Here is a 22,076-nt window from a genome sequence, read left to right as displayed (position 1 = left end):
TTTCAAATTGATTGGTCATTAATTTTATAAACACTACGCTGTTTATATGTAACTGACGTTTGCGAAGTGAGTTCAAATAGGCGCGCACGTGATTAGCATATAATGGAAAATTTTGTACAAAATAAAAAAGTCTAATATTTCTAGTACAGCACATTATTCTACCAAAATTCAATTCAAACCAGTCGCTATTGTCATAGAGGTTCACGCAGAGTAACTTGATGTGCTGTTGAATGTACACTTCAGAAAAAGTCGAGACATCTATATAATAAAACCGTAAGTGGGCTATGTCTGTACATAGGTAAAGAACAAAGAAAAATATTTTTGAGGCGGTCTTTATGAAGCCAAAACATTTTTTTTTATCTGTCTACCTGTACGTTTGCTCGCGCAACACGCAAGAACTACCGAATGGAATTAGATTAAGGCTGTACAGTTATATAGAGGATAGTCTAACTTAAACTCTGTTATATGCTTTATCGCGATACGTTGCTTAGAACTCGAGATATTAACAATATTATGTTATGAGCGGACGCGCGAAGAAAAAGGGGTCGAAGTCGCGGGCGAAAGCTAATACCCGAATATAGGTACATTTTCCATCCAGTTCTTTTTTCAAATAGTAACATTATCTACAGTTAATAAAAAAAATCAAGCATTCACGTAAGTACCTACATGGCATTTAGAAATAGGTATGTATGGAAATCATAGCTGTTCATTAATTTTATCATCGAAATATTAAATTAGGCACCTAATTATTTCGTTCTTCGTTTTAATAGTAAGTAATTTTATGTGTTGTAAAAGTATATAATATCACAAGCAAGAAATATTACGTTTCTTTTCAATCAAGATTTCGATGCAAACGCGTTAAAAAGTACAAAAGATTTTATGATAGGTATTGGCTTATTTCCGCTCACAGTTTTCCAATACATGTGACCTCCATTTTGTTTGTGAAATAGTCAATACAAAACTATTTTTACTTAAACAATTATTTAATTAATTTCATATAAACTATTTTATTATTTTATATAGGTATGACGCCGGAAGCGACGACGAACGGAAGCCGAAAAAGACTCACTGTAATTAATTACTATTTAGATTAATATAAGATTTAGGAGATGTCCATCCAAGTCAGCAATCAATTTTATATTTTTTTATTACAATCCTGTTGAAAACGTGAAAAATAAATCAAAATATTATTTTCAGTGACAAAGTGATTGCAGTGACAAAATATGTGAACTGTGACGTGAAATTGTGACAAAATGGATAAGAAAGCGGACCAAAGTAGGCAAGGGCAAGTGCGGCGGGTTAGGCGAGACAAAACACCCGATTCGTCTCCCGATCCATCGTTCGACGAGTTGAGAAATCGGTTTGATAGCACACTAGCTCACCAAGCGGTGGGGCGCGAAATCGCTTCGAACCCAAGCACGCACGGGAGCGCCACCCGTCAGGTTGTGAGCGGGAAAATTTTCAAGAAGTGCAAGAGCGCGACTTTTCAGATAGATGGCGCCACTTACACCATTGGTAAGTTCATAAGCTTTATGCCAGCTCCATACTGTCGTCGAACTCAGACACATGCCGACGCGAATGCGTGAACATTGCGTAGTTAGTATGAGTCGTGCTTTTATTCACCGCAAAGAAAAACCAGCAACGTGAACGGAAACCGCCAAACTGTTCGATGACAGTGTGGAGCTAGCATTAAGACCTGCCCCATTGCTACGTCGCAACACACTGCAGCTCTGTCGTCTCTTTCTGACAGCTTTTCCACTCGGAGCAGGTTTTGGATGACGTTGATAAAGACGGAAACTTTTTTTTTCAAATATTTAACTAAGTGTATTGAACTTTGCCCTAAAAACATTAATACGTATACGAAATAAAAAAAATATTCTGGGAAAATAAAATCCTGTTGAAAACTTCTGAAAAACAACTTTAATATTAGTTTTAGTAATATTATGAACATGAGAAACAAAAAACATATTCAGCTTTTTAGGTACCATTCCTATGCAAAAGAAAGAAATTTTTAAAGACCATTTTCTAAATTAATATATTTAAAAGCTAGGTACTGAAAAAAATTGCAAAGATTTTTAATCACATCAAAAACGAAAGAAAGAATTTTAATTAATGACAAACTTTCGAAATAGAATCTGTAATAATCCGTAATCATAAATATTTTTGCATGTTTTCATACTATGAATTTCAATATAACCTGAAACTTGATTTAAATTACAGAAAGAATTTTAAGATGAGTTATCCGTACGTATCCGTAACGTATCCGTAACGTCCGTAGTAGCTAAAAATTTAGTCAAGAGTTAGGCGACAGTGTGGAGCCGGCATAATGCCGGCTTTAGGTCAAACTGCTTGCGTGTTGTTTCTCATTGAGAAGTTGCAGGCAGCCTACAACCATAATTTGTTTTATCGTTACGATAGATAACGATAAGGTGGAATTTACCTGAATTGCTTTCATTTGTTTTTATTTAATTTTTTTACTTGTCTTAAGCGTTGACTATTTCTTAAATGTTTATGTTGGTATGACATAACACATCGTGATACAAGCTTTCTATGTAACTTTCTCACGCTTTGCTTTATCTATGCTTTGTTACCAATTGCAATGTTAGCCATGATGCCGCGAAAACAGAGGAATTGTGTGAAAATAAATTTTAAGACTCGCCTATGATTTTGTAACCGCTGTGATCCGGTTTGGTGCGTCTCCACCATATTACTCCAGCGGTATCTAAGACTACGCACCGGTCTTTGACCAACTACGAGGCACAGATAAGCTCTCTTCAATGCTCGACGACTGTGGCCTAATGGTCTTCAAGCTGGACTGTTACACTGGAGATCCTGGACTCGATTCCCGGTCAGGTCAACAAGGAAAATATTCTTTTTCTGATCCACCTGGGTCTTGGATGTTTATCTATTTATGTATTGTATATATTATAGTATCGTTGAGTTAGTATTCCATAATACAGTCTCAAACTTTGGGGCTAACTTAATCTGTGTGATTTGTGCATCTAGGTATATATATATATATTTAAATCTATTTAATAACATCCTAACAAAGTGACCGATTTATTATTAGTAAAAAAAATACGCAGATAGCAACGTGACTGTCTCCTACAATCAAAAGTTAAAATCACTTGCAGAAAAGTTTGACAGTGTAATCGTTGTCGTAAAGCCTTTATGAAGCACGTCCCTACCATTTGTACAGGAAGATTGAAAATCCCAACGAAGTAATCCAATCAGTAAGAGATTTATTTAGATGTGTACATACTAAATAAGGGTTTTGATAAATTTCGATTTTCGCCCATGCTTTTATTGTCGTCCGCAATCAGGCCGCATTATGAGTGAAAAAGTAGCTTTTCGTGCGATTAACCGTTGAGAAGATCTCTCTTCAGTAGTCCATCTATCATATGTATAATAAAAGATCAATGGTTATTATACCTACTTACTATATTAACATCAGAATTCAAGCCACGAACCACGTGTAAAATTCAATATCTGCAACTGATGTATGATTAGTTATTTGTAGATTTTTAAATCAAAATCTTCAACTGCCATAAACTCTGATCCTTTTGCTCTTTATAACATGTTACACCTTCAAGAAACGAGTTTACAACTTCTTAATATGCCGGTGTTAGTGTCGCATTTGTTCCTAGGCAGCGGTGATCACTTACCATCAGTTTTTTTCTTTCTTTCTCGTCTTCCGTCTCGAAATAGGTACTTCATATCACACACAATTAACTTAGTGAAAATTCTGACTGTAGATTCGACTACATAAGTCCTTGGCACGTGGCACATTTATGGAGGTAAATTGGAAATCTTTCAGGTGATGAAGTAATTTGATCCGAAGGGAGGGTTACCTTTTAGATTTAGAGGGTATTGTAAGTAAACAGGTACTTGGAGTCCTCAGTAAAAATGGTTACAACAGGGTTAGATGTAAGAGCAGATGTATATTTTTTGTGACATTACCTTGCCGGGGAATTATTTACAAATTTGGAAAAGTCTATCACGTATTTATACTGCACAAAAATATATAATGTGTAATACTCAAGCTGTACTTATTACTTTTGCTGTTTCAATAAAACTTTATAGCTCGAAAAAAAACCGTTTCTTAACAGATCTTTTAAAATGTTAATTACTTTTTTCAAACGTTTTAAGTCTTGTGGTTTTCTAATTTATTTCAATATATTTAATATTCAGTGTGAATTAAAGGAAAATTTTAATAAGAATCACTTTTACAAATCACTATTATGTCCATGCAACGGAACGATGGCATCGATATTGAAATCGATGCATCATTCTGTCTGTCAATTACTCGATGGAAAACTGCAATCGCTCGGTGCAACGGGATTTCACAGTGAAGTATTATGTGATATTAATTTTATTTTGTTTGTTTTTTTTTTTACTTAATTATTCCGAAGGGAGGGTCTTTTTAGATATAGAGGTTATTGGCTGATGATAAAAATTGTTTCAAAATTTTTGTATTTTTCGATGGTTGAGGACAATTTTATTAATTTTTTAAATAGACTTTCCAACCAATTTTAAATATGCGCATAATGCGGTCAGTGTAGCAGTGCGGACAATAAATAAATAAATATATTAGGACAAATCACACAAATTGAGCTAGCCCCAAAGTAAGTTCGAGACTTGTGTTATGGGATACTAACTCAACTATACTATATTTTATAACAAATACATATATATATAAACATCCAAGACCCGGGACAATCAGAAAAAGGTCATTTTCTATCGGATCGAACACGGAACCTCTCGGTTCAGAGGCAAGCACTTTACCACTGCGCCACCGAGGTCGTCATATGTATCTATACACTAAAATTTTGTGTTCATCATTCTGTATTTAGTGTTTGTTTGTGTTAGAGGTCTAATTTCATTATTAGTTTCATTGAACACAATCACAAATACTTTTTTAAAGAACTTACATATCAAATTCTAACTTGGGAACGTGTTTCAGTTTTGTCTGGACTATCCCAAAACGTCTAATAATAAACGTCTAATAATAATAATCCGATTGTGGACGATCTTGTCTGAAATCATGTCTATTTTACATCTTGACTCTTGGAATTACAATACAAAGAAAAAGTGTGAGTTGCATTTGTATACAAATAGTTACCAAATAGGTAGATTGGACATGTAAATATTATTTATATAGTTAAAACTCTATATACTGCGGGGTATCATATACTCGTTGTCGCACGAGGCAACTCGGAGATGAGAAGCATTTATAGGCAACAACTGCATTCTGAGGGGTGATGAAAATGACAGACAGGCAGCCGGTCGCATTGTCTAGTAAGAGTTTGAATTGAAATTATAATTTTCAATTATTTTTTCATCATGTTGACACTTATGGCAACAGTTAAATTAATTAAATTTGAATAATTTAAATTTGATTAAAACTTCAAAGATTGAAATAAATAATTAAAATTTTATGGAAGCCCGTTTTATCCCAAATACAACTAGTTGTTCGCCGCGTATTTAGACCTCGCGAAAACAATAAATTTTAAAAAATTGTGAAAATTTTAGTGAATAAAACGACTGAACCGATTTTGATGTCCCACGAACTTAAAAATTCTATTGGCATATCCTATATACCTTTTAAATTACATCAAAATCGGACCAACGGTTCGAAAGTTATCGCGTTACAAACAAACATACATACATTCAAAAAATTTATTTTTGCCCCAAGTAGAATGTCAGACCTCGCTCGCTTCGCTAGCTCGGTCAATTATTAATGCGAATATAAGTTTGTTTGTTACCCCTTCACGCTGTATCTATATGTATATGAGGAAATCTACATAGTATGGAGAAGGACATACACTTTCATCCCGGAAAAATAACTTCCACCGTGGAAAATTCACGTGGGCGGAGTCACGGACAAAAGTTAGTTCCATATAAATTATTTCGCCGCGCGATTCTTGCCGCAACGAAAGCTATCGCATTGCGGTACCTTTTGAATAGATAACGATAGCTTTGATTCCTACTGCAGGTTCCTTGTAAAGTGTTTATCGCCCGGCCTTTTGATCTAAATATTTGCAAGACCAGTATCTGTTTCGTTGACGTAGACACTAAAGAGGAATGTTTACAGTTCTATGAAGATCGATTATCTTCCAATCTGAAAATTTGATGTAACGAATTTATGGATCAAACAAATGAAACGCGCCTGTGTGCGCGAAATTTATCTGGTTGAATAAGATTTCATTTGATGTTGCAAACAGCCATTGGTCTTATTAGAAAAATAAGTATGGTTTCATTTCATCTCATTGTTGCGTAATTTTAACAATTTGACGCTGGCAACATTTAGTCTCTCAACAGCGGCGGTTCAAATCCATCACAATGATAGACATTGCTCAATGTCCCGGGGATTTTGAATTTGGAACTCCGGCACTAATCAGCAGCTACCTGTAGCGGAGCATGTGGCTGGTCGGCAGTCGCGCGCAGGCTGCCACGCGGGTCGGTTGCGTGGTGCGTCGAGCCATGCCGCCTTGAGCTGTTACACGAGCCTCCGTCACACCGTGTCACCGACGCGGCTGCAACTGGCCGGAAAATTTTGAATTTTGATTCTCAACCATAGAGTAATTTTTCTCATTTAATTTAAAAAAAATGTGAAAAATATCATGTCAGTTGTCTATCCCGAAGACGGAAACCACCTGTTGGTCGCGATTTGGCTAAGTCCACCGTCACAATCTGTTTACAAATCGACCCCCACCCTTTGCGAGTGACGCAATGTTTTATGGACGCCCCGTGTACATGTGTTACTATGGCGAAAAACAACACTCGCCGCTTGAAAATAGATTTCCGCGTTTCCCTACATTGCTAAATACTAATTACACGGTGTTGCCACTCTCGTGAGTTATGACGCTCGAAATCTCCCGTAAACATGGCAACCGTGTAAATTTACATTTTTGAATGTAAATAAAGACCCGCTTTGAAATTTAACAGATACCAATGTCAAATTTTCATGAAATCACCGTGAAACAATGACGTCTTTATTGGTATCGGAGTTCATTTACAGTCTCGATAATGAGAAAGAAACCCTTGTTTTCAATTCGCCGTCGCGAGACGCAAATCAATCAATTATAACGGACGCGATATTTTTCCATGATTTTATTCAACAACAATACGCAACTATTTTTTTCAATATTTTAACGACGGCATAAAATGTATCGTCAAGTGTTGAACTAGTTTATAATAAAGTTATCTTAATTGACAACATCATATAAATTAGTCATAACTGGTTTAAAATTTATCGATCTTTATGTTCATTTGCGTCATATTATAACGTATATTCATAATTATAAAATTGTCGTTTAATTGGTTGTCCGATGTTAGTTATAGATAAAATCTTAACTTATCTTCCATTTACCGCTATTAAAATATTCGATAGTCGATCTGTCTATAAATACCGACGGCGTACTTATTACATCATTACGGTAATAATTCACAATTTATGAGTTGCCAACAGTAAACAAGAAACCAAAAGTTTATGAGTGAGCTGGATCATATCAGACATAAATTTACCAGTGGAGTGTAGTGTTAAATGTGACGAATTTAAAATGCGGCGTGGTAAAGCTTTGTTAGAAGGGAATAGGCAAGGGTCTGTCGACGGTGGTGGTGAGATGGCGAATGATAAGGAGTTGGTTCACAAGTGCCATAGTGACCCAGGTGGGGGCCGGGCCTTAGGGGCCACCCCTAGGGCCCACAGGCATCGATCCGCTTCGGGCGCGCCGAGGAAATGCGTGCTCACATTGGACGGGTACTCGTATGTTATTGGTGAGTACTGAGTGCACTATTGCAGGTGGAAAGGTTTTTTATATTTAAAAATGACGAAGGTTAATAAGGTTAAATAGTTGCGATTTTAGAAGGGGAAAATGCTTGTTACGGAAAAAATAGTCACATTATCGCTTTTTGGTTTTGAGTTTGTCTTGAAAAATATTTTTTTTAACTTATCGCGAAGTTATCGCATTACATACATACAAAAAATGTATTTTTGCCCCAAGTAGAATGTTAGTTATTGAAAATTTAAACTAAGAAGGATATTCAAGATTAGTTGGTACTTATAATGTAAATATTTTTTAAATAATAACAGTAGCTACCTATAATTCTATAATCTGATAAAACCAATTTTATTATCTTTTACTCCGATTGACTCAAATATTTACGCCAAAATAAACTCACTTTCAAAAATAAATTAAAAAAAGAAGGCAAATAGCATACTTTACTTAAATAAACACCGTAGACTGGCCGAAAACAATGATATCGATATAAAAAAAGATAAATTCGAACATGTTATTCGAAAATCTTACGAGAATTATTTTCGCAGTAAACGTTAACTTTTTTATCACTCCTCTGTGCAAAGAATGAAATGTAAGAGTATAATTTGTATGTATGAATAAGTAATTCTACTAAACATTCAACCGGGGATGTGAAAGAGAAATTCTGTTTGTTCAGTACTCCTCCAACGAATTCCACAGCTTTTGATCTCCGTGGAGTTTTTCGTATCTTTCATGTTTCTTTGTTTTTTTTTTCTATTATGTCAATGGTTCAAAGTCGTTTCAGTTTAATGTTTTGGTCTTACTTTATTAATTGGATAGGCATATATTTGTTCATATCTGTGAACTATTTGCATAAATGCTTGCTTATAAATTTATATGCATAATATATTTCTGATTAATGTCATTAAAAGTTATTGAAAACATCATGAGAAAACCTGTTCAGTTTACTAGCTGACGTTTCACCAATGTTTTAATATGTAATGACTATTTAACTAATAGTATAACTTCTATTTGAAATAATTTATTCTAAGTAATCAAAGATTTATAGTTTTCGCTTTAATTAAAATTATAAATGTCAGTGTTATTTTGGACTTATGTATGTTTAACCTCCGATGACAGGAGTTGTGTCATTGTAGAAGCTGGATGGCTGAACCGATTTTCTTTATTATTATTTTTTAAAGAGTATTTAATCAAGAGTGTTCTTAGCTATAATTGGAAAATGTGTATTCAGCCGTTTTTATTGAGATGATTCCAGCAACTTTGGAGTCGCGAGGGAATAATATGTTAATTTTGCTACTATTTTAGCTTTTTGTATACTTTTTTTTTTTTGCATGCACAATTTTTTGTATCTATTTATAACAGAAGTTATTATTGTCAAATATCAAAAATCGGAAAAGTTAAACTTATTTTTTAAATTGAGAAAGGCTGAAACCCAACCAGTGGAATATAAAGGTCTGTTGATGATGTCGTTGATGATGATATTCAAAATATAGCCAATACTATAAGAGTGCGTTGCTCCAGTCAACTTTGACGATAACTTCAACCTGCGCAGAATAACGCTATTTTGTCTAAACGTTATCGACACACAGTCAACGTCAAAATGCACCTCTAGTTTAATTCTTTCCTATTCTCAACGATGACGTTAGCAAAATCATCGTTTTGGCGAATGATGGAGTCATAACATAAGAAACGAAGAATTATTATTGGGCTGACATCCAGACACAATAGAATTTTAATGTCTATGAACGAATTACGAAAAGGATTTTTGAATCAAAAAAGGGTTTGGGACATTGGTCACAGTCGTTTGAAACATAAAGAGTATTTTTAATTACCATACCTACATTAAAAGCGGATTTTCCTTGGCAATTTTTGATTATGTTATTTATTGTAATGTACACAAAACTAAGAAACAGCTTCTTTCGTCGTTAAATAAACAGCAATCTTTAATACAACATTGAAAAATTTTCTTTAACTTTTGAAATAAGACATCTTATTCGCATACTGAAACATTTCTTGTATAAAATTGTCTCTTTTACGTCCATTGTGACAATTTTCTCAGGCAAATAGACCAATTTTAGGGGTACAAGTAGTCTATTTGTAAGTTTCAGGGATGCGTAACTGAATAAGTAGGTTCTTCATTCAATTTGAGAGTCATTATGAATATATGACTGCATTTATATCTAAATATATACCACCGACGTAGGTCGAATTAATCCAGTCTATTTAAACACACTAGCACTTTTAAATATTACAAACAGAAAATGCTAAAAGGAATAACATAACTCGTTGATTACATGATGTTCCCAAATTTCGGAATAAACTTAAGGTTAATGATCGTATTGGATTTTATATAAAAGCATTTAACTAATTGTGTTAATTACTGGTTCGAACAATGTAGATTACTTAAAACGTTAAAAATTTAATTATATATAATATACAAAAAATTAAGAAACCATTCGAAGTTGCTGACATTCGAAGACTTAATCGCTTGAAAAGAACTGACTGTTCCCAAACGGCACACATTTTGCAAACATAGCTAGGGAACACTCTCGATTAAATTATCTTTCAAATAATAAAAAAAAAAACTAGATTAAATCCAGTTCAGAATACTATGCTAGGGACATATATATCCAGATATACAGACTTTCCAGACATAGGCTACTAGCGATTTCGACTTGAACACACTTTCCAAACAAAACAAAAAAAATATCTTATTTTTTCCAAGATCTTCGTCAGCTATTTATTTCAAATTATACGTTTGGTTACTAGATCTTATTAAAAGATCATTTGATACACATTTATAAATATACAGTTCGAGTTTAGATTGCGGGAAATTTCCAGATAAGCGAGTATGAACAAAGCTTGTAAATAGTCGTAATAGCAAAGGACGTCATGTCGCCGAAAATTATGATGTTATTATATCAAATGCAACAAACTTTCATTGGGGTGCTTATCACCCACAGATTGGTATCAAGATAGATAACGATTATTTGTCCACATGTATGGGATACAAACGTGCAAGTGTATTTTTTTAATATCTACATTTTTATTTAACACTGGTGTCAGTCGACGTCCGAGGTATACGTGCGCGTTTAATACGTATTCTAAGTAATTGTTTATGTGACGTCTTACACGTGTAACGGCTAGAGCGTAGACAGAGAGAGAGAGTTAAACCTCTTCTTTTTCATCACGCAAAGCCGAAGATTTATTTCTCTCTTAGGACTTTTATACTTAGGCTATCTATCTCGATACATGTCTGTGTTATCGCCGCATTCCTACGACACGGCAAACAGGCTGAAACAAAGCTTCGATTAAGGCTACATCACGGTATCTGATAGCTTATCAGTGACGTCACTGACAACGATATATGCCCGTGTTAAACAGCGAATTGTAGATTGTGACGATGGTTAAGGATACGTAGTGTGGTAATGTTTTATGGACGAGACCTACAGGCATAAAATATACTGTTTCTACCTATTACTGGCAGAAAGTAGTAGCTAAACTACTTGAATGTGAACGTGAACGTGAATCTCCACTACCCCCCCCAATGGTGGAGAGCTTAAATCAAATCATACCAGTGAGAGAGGGAGTCAAAAAATAATAATATACATACATAATAGTAAACAAGATAAAAATCTATTAAGTGGAATAACAATTTTTTGGAAATAATTTTTTTTTTCATCTCATTATTATATTCAAAAATAAGTTAAAGAGCATGTGGGACATGTATAACAAATCCATTTAAAAACTCACTAACTTGGCTAACTATTAATTGTATCTCTAATAAATACCGATTTCAAATTTCGGAAAATGACATCCAAATGCTCTCAAGAAAATCATAATCCAGAAATATTATTGTTATTAATTTACATATTTCTGGATTATGATTCTGTCTGCAAATAAATCAAGGACGAACTATTATTAATGAAGTAAAAATTTCGCTATTCAATGGATCAATTTTACCCCGACTTATTAAAACATGATACTCTATCGATATTTATCTGTACTGTGGGATGGTTATTCCAAATTGGTGGTATGCAAATCTTAGTTAATCGATTCATACATGCTTTATCTATATTGTACGGGACTTATCTCAAAAGGGATTTTGGCTAGACTTATCGTTTAGCCTCTAGTATTAGCAGATTGTTTTGAGCAATATTGTGGAATTTATATATATACAAAAGGATATTATATTTTGAGATGTTGAAAGAACTTCATATATTGGAAGTAGTAATGGCTCTTAATTAATTTATTCATGTGCCACTCTTTTGGCACATGCATAAATTAATCACAGTATTTTTTTATGATTAATTTTGTTCTACTAAGAAGTATTTTTAAAACATTACATACACTGTGACGTATTCTGCATTTATACTGAAAGCATTATTAGATATTTATATTATTCAGACGTAGTTTGATAGGTTTTATACATCGGCGACTTAGACGACGGTTCATGCAGGACTTGTTCCTGGTCAGGTCAAGACGGATAATTAATGATCTTTTTCAGATCTATCTATATATTATAATCAGCACTCGGATCACAATCATAACCTGTTTTGATATACCTTTTGACTATGTACATTATGTACTTTTATATATTATCATATCATGATTCCCTATCATGCCAGACCAACACTGTACAAATGAGTTTCTTTCGGCATTTCTTCTCAGCAGTGGTCGTTCCGAAATGCCAGTAGTTTATAGCTTGTGAGAAATAACTATAAATATAAAAATTGACGAGAAAAAGTGCCTGTGAAGGTCTAATTTCTGAATAAATGATTTGAATTTGAATTTGATTGATTTGAGTTTTAAATGTTTATCTATATATCTGTACTAGCGGCCCGTCCCGGCTTCGCTCGAATAAAACCATAATCTATTTACACTAAAATCATCCTCAGGAAAAGCCGCATCAAAATCCGCTGCGTAGGTAGTTCTAAAGATCAAAGAGACAGACAGCGGGAAGCGACTTTGTTTTATACTATGTAGCGATATTATACTTATAGAATAGAGTTAGTATCCCATAACACAAGTCTCGAACTTACCTCGAGGCTAATCTATGCGATTTGCCCTTATATATTACTTATTTATCGATCAAAACGAATTAATATGAAACATTGCAGCCAAAGAGACCTATTTACACTCCACCCATACAAAAAATCACATAAGTTCATTGTTCCATTTCGACATGAACACACTTTCACATTTTTAATACTGGCATGGATTGTATTGCAAATATTATCACTAATGCTGACACAAATAATGAGGTTTGTTAGGGCCCTGTCAGTATCTTTACATGAAATGACATGGTTACAGACATCGAAATAACGAAGATCTTAGAAATTCCGTTACCCACCTTCTAATTTTAAAAGATTTTAAACAAAAACATCTGAAAAATAGCACCCTAAAGTTATCAAACTATTTTATATAAAGAAGTCTTACGTTACATACTGGCCAAATCATAAAACTAAAAAAAATAATAAAATAATTTCTATCCGAATTCAAACTCGTATGAAATTCTTAAGTCTATGTACATTGTCTTATCTGTAGCATGTTGTGTGGTGTCATTTTATTTTTGGAACATCAATGGATGAGTAAGCAAACAGATTCTCACGTCGTGGCTGTCATTTACTATGTAGACACAGCTTGCTCATAATACCATCAGTAGTTATCTTGAGGCCTTCAACTTTAAGCACTTAATTAATGATTTGGTGGCATCCATGGGGCCTTACTACTCATTCTACAAAGATGAAAATTTATACACGTGAATTCAGATTCGGCTATAATTTTACAACCGTCCGTCTGCCAATAATCTTTGGGAATGCTGTTGTTTCTTATCATTCACTAAGGCTATGTATCCGCTAGTTTTTATTGTTTCTTTCATGTAAGTTAATATTTCAAAGAATGTAAATAAAGTGTTTGAAAAGGAAAAGGTTCATTCTATAGTCACATCGTAACTTTCTACTGATAGATTAATTAAGTTTCGGCGAAACAACGCACGTATATTGTGAACTTTGGACAACTATGTTGATCTTTGGTCCTGGGCTGCCTTAAGGATGCATAAAGGACGTTTAGGACATTATTTTGTTCTTAAATTATTGAAATACATACTATAATTAAGTACGTATTTTCAACAGTGTAGGAAACTATAAATTGTAATTAATTAGCTTTATCTTAATGATCGTAGACAGGTAGTAGATTTGAAAGACAAAGAAAGACGGATAGAAAACAAGAAAATATTCTTTCTCTTTTATCTGAATGTTTTTTTCGATTTCTTTCGCAGTAACTGAGCGTTGAAACCCAGGGTTCGCTTTCATACATTTTCATATCCACTTCACACAATTGTCGGCATCCCTATTTGTCAGACAAGGAGACTACTGAACCAATATATTAATATTTTTTTATTCAGTGCCTGATGGAGCGCCAAATGTAATTTTACATATAATTAAAAACTTCAATTTATCCTTATCATTGTTTTTATTAATTTCTACGTACCATATTCCCATTAGGGATGCAAAATATTTTCTGGGTACATTCTTTAGTCTACAAAACAACAAAAAAGTAGATTCTTCTCTATGAACCACACGTGAGTTCAATTGGTAAAATTCAACTTAAAAAAAAAGTGTTATGACATTCTAACTCAACGACACTACATTTTAGATGATATACTTTCATCTATCAATCTGTCACTCGCTCAGATTTGTAATGCTCTATCGCGTGTCAACACAATGGTAGCGATACCTAATTATGTCAGACATATGTTACTCGGCATTGTATGCAAAAGTAATACTTTTAATATTGATAAGCTTATCTTGTCCCATTCAAATCCAGTTTGGTCGGTTCGACTGATTTTAATTATTATTGGCCAGGAAATCGCTGTTTCGTCACATGAAAATAACGTGTCTTTACGTGTATTTATTAGACCAAATCATGTGTATATTCCAACTGAAACTCGTAGCTTAATTTTCTGTGAAATAGTAAATGTATTGCATGTAAATAGGACCTTTTAGCTACATCTCAAAACGACGCGAATGCACAAAGGATGCGTAGTTTGTGTGAGATATTTTAATAAATTAACGCAAGGAAAACCGACAGAGTTTGGTGAGCTGTTCAATGATAACTGTTCAACGGCAATAGGATTGAAGCGTGTTGATCCCGTATCTAGAATAGGACCATTCCATATCCTCCCACGGATGTCGTACCAGGCGACTAAGGGACACATAGTTGTCTCTAGGTGGCAAACCACCTTGACATTTTGTTGTAAAATGACAACAGATCATTATTAAAGTTTGTTTTTTTACACTGTTCTCTGACTTCGCGGCTTTACAGCCCCATCAAGAAAGCAATCAGAAAGCAATCAAGCATGGTGAAAGAGAAAGAGTCAAATGGCAATTATTTTATTAACTTTTAATCGTATTACCATACTTGTGGTCATAATAAAATAATAGTAATAATGAACCCACACAAAGCTAGTCAAATTACATATTTTGCTTCCAACATTTAATTAAGTTAAGGAGACCTCACAGAGAGCATGTACAAAATGGCATCCAAATTATTTTTATGGGAGAACTCTCAAATTTAATTACAGACTTCCACGACTGTAATTAGTTTAATTACACCTCGGAACCCGGTGCTTTTAGCGAATGCAATACTGAAAGTGATATAATTTAATCCCGGTAAAACTCGAAATGTATTCGGAAAACATAAGAATTCACAGATGTTTTTATTTATTTAATTTTAAAATGGCAACAGTTCATAAAATTAAATGCATTGGATATTATAAAATATCACAATGGGAACAGATTCGTGGCATCACAGCCAAGAATGGAGAAGGCTCAGTAGTAAAAGAGAATCCTAACTAATTCCAACTATTAATATAAATGCGATAGTAAATTCGTTTGTTACTTCTTTACGTTAAAAAATTTCATGAATATTGGTTGAGTAGATAAAAATCTACTCAACCAATATTCATGAAAAAATATTCTTTACGTTAAAAAATTTCATGAATATTGGTTGAGTAGATAAAAATCTACTCATCCTTTGCAGCTGATGAGAAATAAAAGTTATCCCAAGCAAGGTTAACGGAAAGTTGATACTTAACTGAAAGTCAATTATTGTAATTTTTATATCATTTAGAATTTTGTTTTTTTTTTTATTATTTGTATTTTTTTATTATATGAATTAATTCACTATAATATAATGCTTTAATAGTAATGATAATTTAATATTTAATATTATATAACGATAATTAAATTGCAACGCCCTTCCAGGGCTCATTTGTGCAAAATGTTACTTACAATAAGACCGGACCGGAAAAATCAATGAAGAAGTTATTACATTGCATATCTCTTTACATCCCTGATCTGCCATCCAGTTGTGCTCGACCGCGCTAGATTGACAATTTGCAACGGCTACGTGTGTTTCCAGAGAGTTTATTGTGAACCGAGCTTTGTGACCATACCGCAACTGTTCCATCGATTTTATAAAAACTTAGGCCTTCTGTATTAACAATAGAAACATTGGAAATAAGGTCTGTTGATGTTAATGATATAGGTATTATCGCCATCACGTATCTTTCAGGTTTTCCCGAATGTAGACTGGTAGAGAGTTGAAAACAATAATGAGACGAAAAAAATCTGTAATCGAGCGGGAAATGAACCCGTACCCCTGTCTATCCGGGACAGTGCTCTCTTAACCACTGAGCTAACGAGACATGCCAGTTCGACTGAATTAATTAAACTCTTTACGTATTACGTCGACGTACAGTATTTTCATTAGAGATTATTAAGTACTCTTAACTCTTAACTAATCAACATACCCCACTGTTACAAGCAAGAAATTATTTTTTACTCAAGCATCTATTTAAATGGATTTGTTATACATGTCACACATGCTTTTTAACTTATTTTCGAAAATAATAATAAGATGAAAAAATTTTGGAATCGAAAATTTAATTGTAAAAATCGAATTGAAAGCGGGAAGAACTTGGTAGAGAGTTTTTAGCATAAAATCCGCCCTTAGTGACATCTTGATAAATAAACTTTGAATAAATAAATGTTATCTTCTGTGGGATGGTCTATCTATGGCAATAATGATTGGATTTTTTTGATGGTAACACTGTATTAATAAATATAAATAAATATTTGTAAATTATTAATAATGTATTAACATACAAAATGTACAGAAGTAGAACAGAGGTAACTAGATATGGAGAGTAGAAGTTATGTCGATCAAAACCGTAAACGATTTATTACGTTTTAAGCAAGTAATTATGTGATCTTTATCTTCTTAATCAGCCAAATGTGTTGAATCTGTCAAATGTTCGTATTCTGCTCAAAAATCAGTATTTCTGCTAAAATAGTGTAATTTTCGACTGAGAAAACTGTAAGGGTGATGTGAGGTGCACCGTCTAATTTGTCGTTGACTTTAACCGGCGCTCCGCTGACGTTTAGACAAAAATAGCGTACCTACTCTATCTTTTTCTGCGCATATTAAAGTTAACGTCAAAGTTGACCCTTAACACTTCATATTATGGAATACTGGTTTGTAGATCGGAGCTTACAATTTAGCATCGACCACATGGTACATTATCTATATATTTTTTAAATGATTCGATGACTTACTCGACAGAACATTCATCTTCTATCGGCCACGATAAATCGTAGTAATCGCTACTGGCCGAACCGGTTTTGTGATGACAAAATTATCGATAAAGACCTATTTGTTTGCTTATAAACTATTTTAGACATCTAATGTTATACAAACAATGTGTCAATAAAAGTATAATGATAATAATTAATACGATGTGTTATGGATTTGGACAGATTCACATTAGAATGCGATTGTGTTTTTAATCTATATGAGTTATAATGAGTGAAAAATTGGGTCGATTAGACGCAGTGCACGTACAGTAGAATTTTCTGGAAAACAATTCCATGTCAAATACTTTAATAAAATGCTTTAAAATAATCACTTTCTATATTGGTCTCTGTAGTACCTAATAAACTATAATGATGTGGTCGAAGGCAAAAACAATAAGTCATTTTTGACACAAGTTTTTATTATCGCCGGATCTTGTTGCATTTATATTCAACGCGTAACAATAAAATCATGTCCGTGCAGTATTTAGCTGAAGAGTTCCTTCATTTGGAGCCCATCCTGGCTGCACTATCAGATCATAGAATGGAAACCATGTGAAAAATATCAAATCTGTAGGAGAATTTAATTGCAGTGAGAATTTAACTTGCAAGATTACACACAAACTAACACACTAACAGGGTAGATTAACTAACAGCTTGTAAAAAGTAATTATCAGTCACAATAGTCAGCAGTGGCATACCCAATCAATAAATCAAAAAGTAATTTCTCAATACTCGTGGGACGACAATACCACAATACATTTAGCAAGGCCTGGTTGGTATTACTATATTGTTGTGTCTACAGTCTATTTCGTTTTAAGTTCCTCACTTCTGTTCGACTTTAATAGCGATGGATTTGCAACAAGCTGACTGTACAATGGATCATAGACTGTGTTGGTGTAAATGCGTAAATTCGATGTAATTTTATAACTAACTAGATGTTGCCCGGGGCTTTGCTCCCGTGGAAATTTTGAGATGAAATAATTTTTGAAATCAGTTCGGTAGTTACCGAGATTACCCGCCTCAAACATACCAACTCACAATCGCTTAACTGTTTATAATAATAGTATAGAAGTATTAATATACTTTTCATTCCGGACATATAAATGTTACCATGAGAAAGTCGCGCGAGAAGCCGAAGCTAGTCAATTATAATTTTCTTTTCTCGAGATAGACACAAGTCCTGACTCAGAACAAAGTTACTTCCATGGACAGTTGGCCAAACGTAATAGAAGTTCAATTGTTGTTCACGTCAACAGACATGATCGTCCATTAGTAGTTTTGTGATAGTCCCCATTGACTTACAAATCAAGGCCAGACAAAACTGAAACCTAAAGTTCTCAAGTTAGTATTGGATACATAAATTCTTTTAATAAGTATTTGTGATTGTGTATCTAGGCATTAGTGAAAATTATAATGAAATTAGACAACATTACAAACAAACACTAAATACTGAATGATGAACACTAAATTTTAGTGTTCATCATTCAGTATTGAGTGTTTTTTGCAATTCATAGATGTATCTAGGTATTGAAACAAATGTATCTGTAAATTACATTAAAGTATAAATTTTACTGTTGTCCGCACTTTCTACACAGACTGACCGCATTATGCGAACATTTAAAATTGGTTGGAAAGTCTATTTCAAAAAATAATAAAATTGTCCTCAACCATCGTGAAATACAAAAGTTTTGAAACAATTTTTATCATCAGCATAAACACAATAAATAAGGTACTTAGCTGTAGAACAAACATAGCTTTTTTCGTTAAGGTTGTGACGTCACGTTAGAGTATCATTTAGTATGGAGCGTTGGCCCACTCCAAAAATATGTGATTTTAATTTTGTCATTCATCTTTTAAAATATTATCGTTATTACAGTAATTTTGTTACTTTTGCTTCTAGTAATATTTTTACCCTTTGAATAATCATAAAAAATATCTATAAACCACTTATCAGCAACCATAATTACTTTTATTTGAAAAACATGAATACTTTTCACCTTAATTTTATGAGCACAGAGAACGCTAAACTTATACTTGCAAGTGTATACATGTAACACATCAAGTTACCCTGCACCAAACTCTATATCGCGGTAATAGCGGCGAGATGCATTGAATTTGTGTAGGTTGATGTGATGTTGACTGTACCTAAGTGTTAATGAAAACATTAATCTATTCGGCAAGAGTATCTCTCTAGCCGAATAAATTAATAACAGCGCTTGTTGTAATCTAACATGGCATTGATGTCAAAGATTGTGAAATTGTTAAAACACTTAACTCCACACCTTAGATCTGTATCATTTAATCAGTGAACACGAATCTAACTATTTAAATAATGTTTTGGGGTTACGCAATCGCATACATACACACCAATTAGTGTGTGAACGATATATCAAGCGGCAAGGCTATGTGAATGGTGAACCCAGTCTGGTGGCTACTGATAGAGTGTGGACGTATATGTGCAGTTCAAATGGAAAATGGAATTAGAAAATAGTTTAAGTGAGTTTTTTAATGCTATTTTTTAAAATATTTATTGAAATTATGATTAAAAAGATGTACGATGAGGTATTCTAAGTATAAGGTGTGCCAAAGTAACCATATGTCTGAGTCGCTAAATTTAAATCTGACTTGTGTATCTACGGTAATATTGAAAGAGCACCGGTTCCTACCGATATAAATCAGATTTCCCCTATTGTTGATTCTTATATTTCGCACTACAAACAAAATTGTAACATCATATAAATGAGCAAACACGATAATTGAATGTCACTTTGATAAATTTTATTTATACCTACATGAAAAATTCGACTTTTGTTCATCAAAATAGTGACGCCACTCTGTACTTACTATTATCGTATAAGTTCATAATATCATTATTTCTAAATAATACTCGCTTTTCCTCCACGACTCCTTTCGCTATTACACTATCTGATATAAATTTACTTCTTCGTCTGTCGATGGCAAATCGACAAAGGCTCTATTTAGTTAGATATTAAATACTTTCTTGCCAGGATCGAGACACTTCGATGGCTTCATCAGAAGCAAATTATTTAAGTACTCGGTCTGACTTGATGGCAATCAAGTCAGACCGAGTACTTAAATAATTATAAATCTTAATCCTAACTAATATCATAAATACGGAAGTATGTTTGTTTATTACCGCCGCTTCATGATCTATCTGCATAAAATATATATATGAAATTTTGCATACATGTAGTTTGAAGTACCTACGAAGAAGGATCATAGTCGTATTCCTCATGGCTGAGGGTCGTGGTTATTACGTGGAATGAAACACACACAACAACTTTCTTGGCATTATTAATGGAGTGGTTTGGCATTGCCTTCTCCATTTCACACACAAGTTAATAAGAATCAACCAGTGTGCAGGTTTCCTCACGATGTTTTTCTTCACCGGAAGCAAGTGGCGGTCGATGAAAACTACTATACATGAGTTAGATTGGTATACAAACTCATGTGACACGAGTAGGATTCGAACCTGGGACGTTTCGATCCATAAGCGGGCGTCTTAACCATTACACCACCACCGCATCTACGAAGAAGGATATATGGTATAAATGTTCCCGTGGGAAATTTACGCGGGCGAAGCCGCGTGCAAAAGCTAGTACAGTATAATTAACTTTTTAGATAAATATAAGATTAAGAAACCTATTAATTAGTTGGCAATTGTGACGATAAGTGAAAAATATTGTGTTAGAATAGTAGGTATTAAAATCACTTTAACTTATTGATCTTTGTTTTATTTTCACGATTACAGGTAAGCATCATCATCTCATGCTATGCATCTATTGAAGTAAGTCTTAAAAATTATTCACTTTATGTTTAAGAGCATAACTAACCAAAAATAAAGTTCCTACCTACATAATTAAATTTAGCGGGGCACCTGTCTAGAAGGAAACTAAATGGTACCTCATAAATGGGCACTCTGGCAGCTGTATGGGTCGACGATGTACCTAAAGTAAATGTTGGCAACAACTCAATAATTATGATCCGGAGATGATTGGCGTGGACGGAAAGGGCCTATATGATGATGACGTAGTCCATCTCGGGGAACCGAACTGTCCCCATAGGAAATCCACGTGGGCAGAACCGCGTGCAGAAACAAGTGACAGTACAATTTTTAGTACCAAAAATTTAGGTGTAAATAGATTTGTGATTGCGTCACTGTCTGTCTGTCCAGGTAACCCACAAGGAAGAAAATTATGTTAAAACAGCTAATTTTCAAGCGAATCACGTTGAGGAGAATGTCCAACTAGTACGCTTCATTAGTAGATAAGGGAACTTGAGTATAGTTTCTAATCCCTCTGAAAGTTTCCGAGTAAGACCAACGTAGAAGTTCACACATAGTAAAGTCTACTTCGTGTCGGTAATCTTTGGGTGCCAATATAGCTCGGTTTTCATGTTGTGTTAAGGTACTTGACGATTTTTATGGTTTCACAATTATATTTATGGGTTTAGGTACCTACTAACAATTATCGACAGAGATTTTGTTTATAGCTTCGATTTATTTAGATAGGTAATGTTTTATAGCGCGTGACGCTACTGGAGTGCGATAATAAAGCTGAATATGTAATTATCAATTCAAGCAAGTGTGTCGTTTTTCGTGTTTGTATGTCTGAGGCTGATAATATCTGAAACTACC

At 33.9% G+C, this 22,076-nt stretch overlaps 1 protein-coding gene across 21 annotated transcripts in view; it reads left to right on the top strand.

The window, feature by feature from the left end:
* Nucleotides 1-22,076, top strand: part of Pde1c (Phosphodiesterase 1c) — a 305,826-nt gene that overhangs the window by 154,673 nt on the left and 129,077 nt on the right. For 9 of the 21 annotated variants that reach the window (XM_064436234.1, XM_064436222.1, XM_064436204.1 and 6 more), the window contains exon 2: nucleotides 1,198-1,515. The exons of 5 other annotated variants lie outside the window; for them this stretch is intronic. In XM_064436234.1, coding sequence (XP_064292304.1) covers nucleotides 1,254-1,515 — 262 coding nt within the window. In that variant the 5' untranslated portion in view covers nucleotides 1,198-1,253. Of the gene's footprint in view, nucleotides 1-1,197; nucleotides 1,516-6,424; nucleotides 6,582-7,461; nucleotides 7,780-22,076 lie in introns of those variants that run through there. 7 more of the 21 variants (XM_053744290.2, XM_053744273.2, XM_053744330.2 and 4 more) reach the window with 3 other exon arrangements.

This window comes from Plodia interpunctella, chromosome 1 (assembly GCF_027563975.2).
Source record: "Plodia interpunctella isolate USDA-ARS_2022_Savannah chromosome 1, ilPloInte3.2, whole genome shotgun sequence".
Lineage (NCBI taxonomy): Eukaryota > Metazoa > Arthropoda > Insecta > Lepidoptera > Pyralidae > Plodia > Plodia interpunctella.
This window is presented reverse-complemented; position numbering and strand designations above follow the sequence as displayed.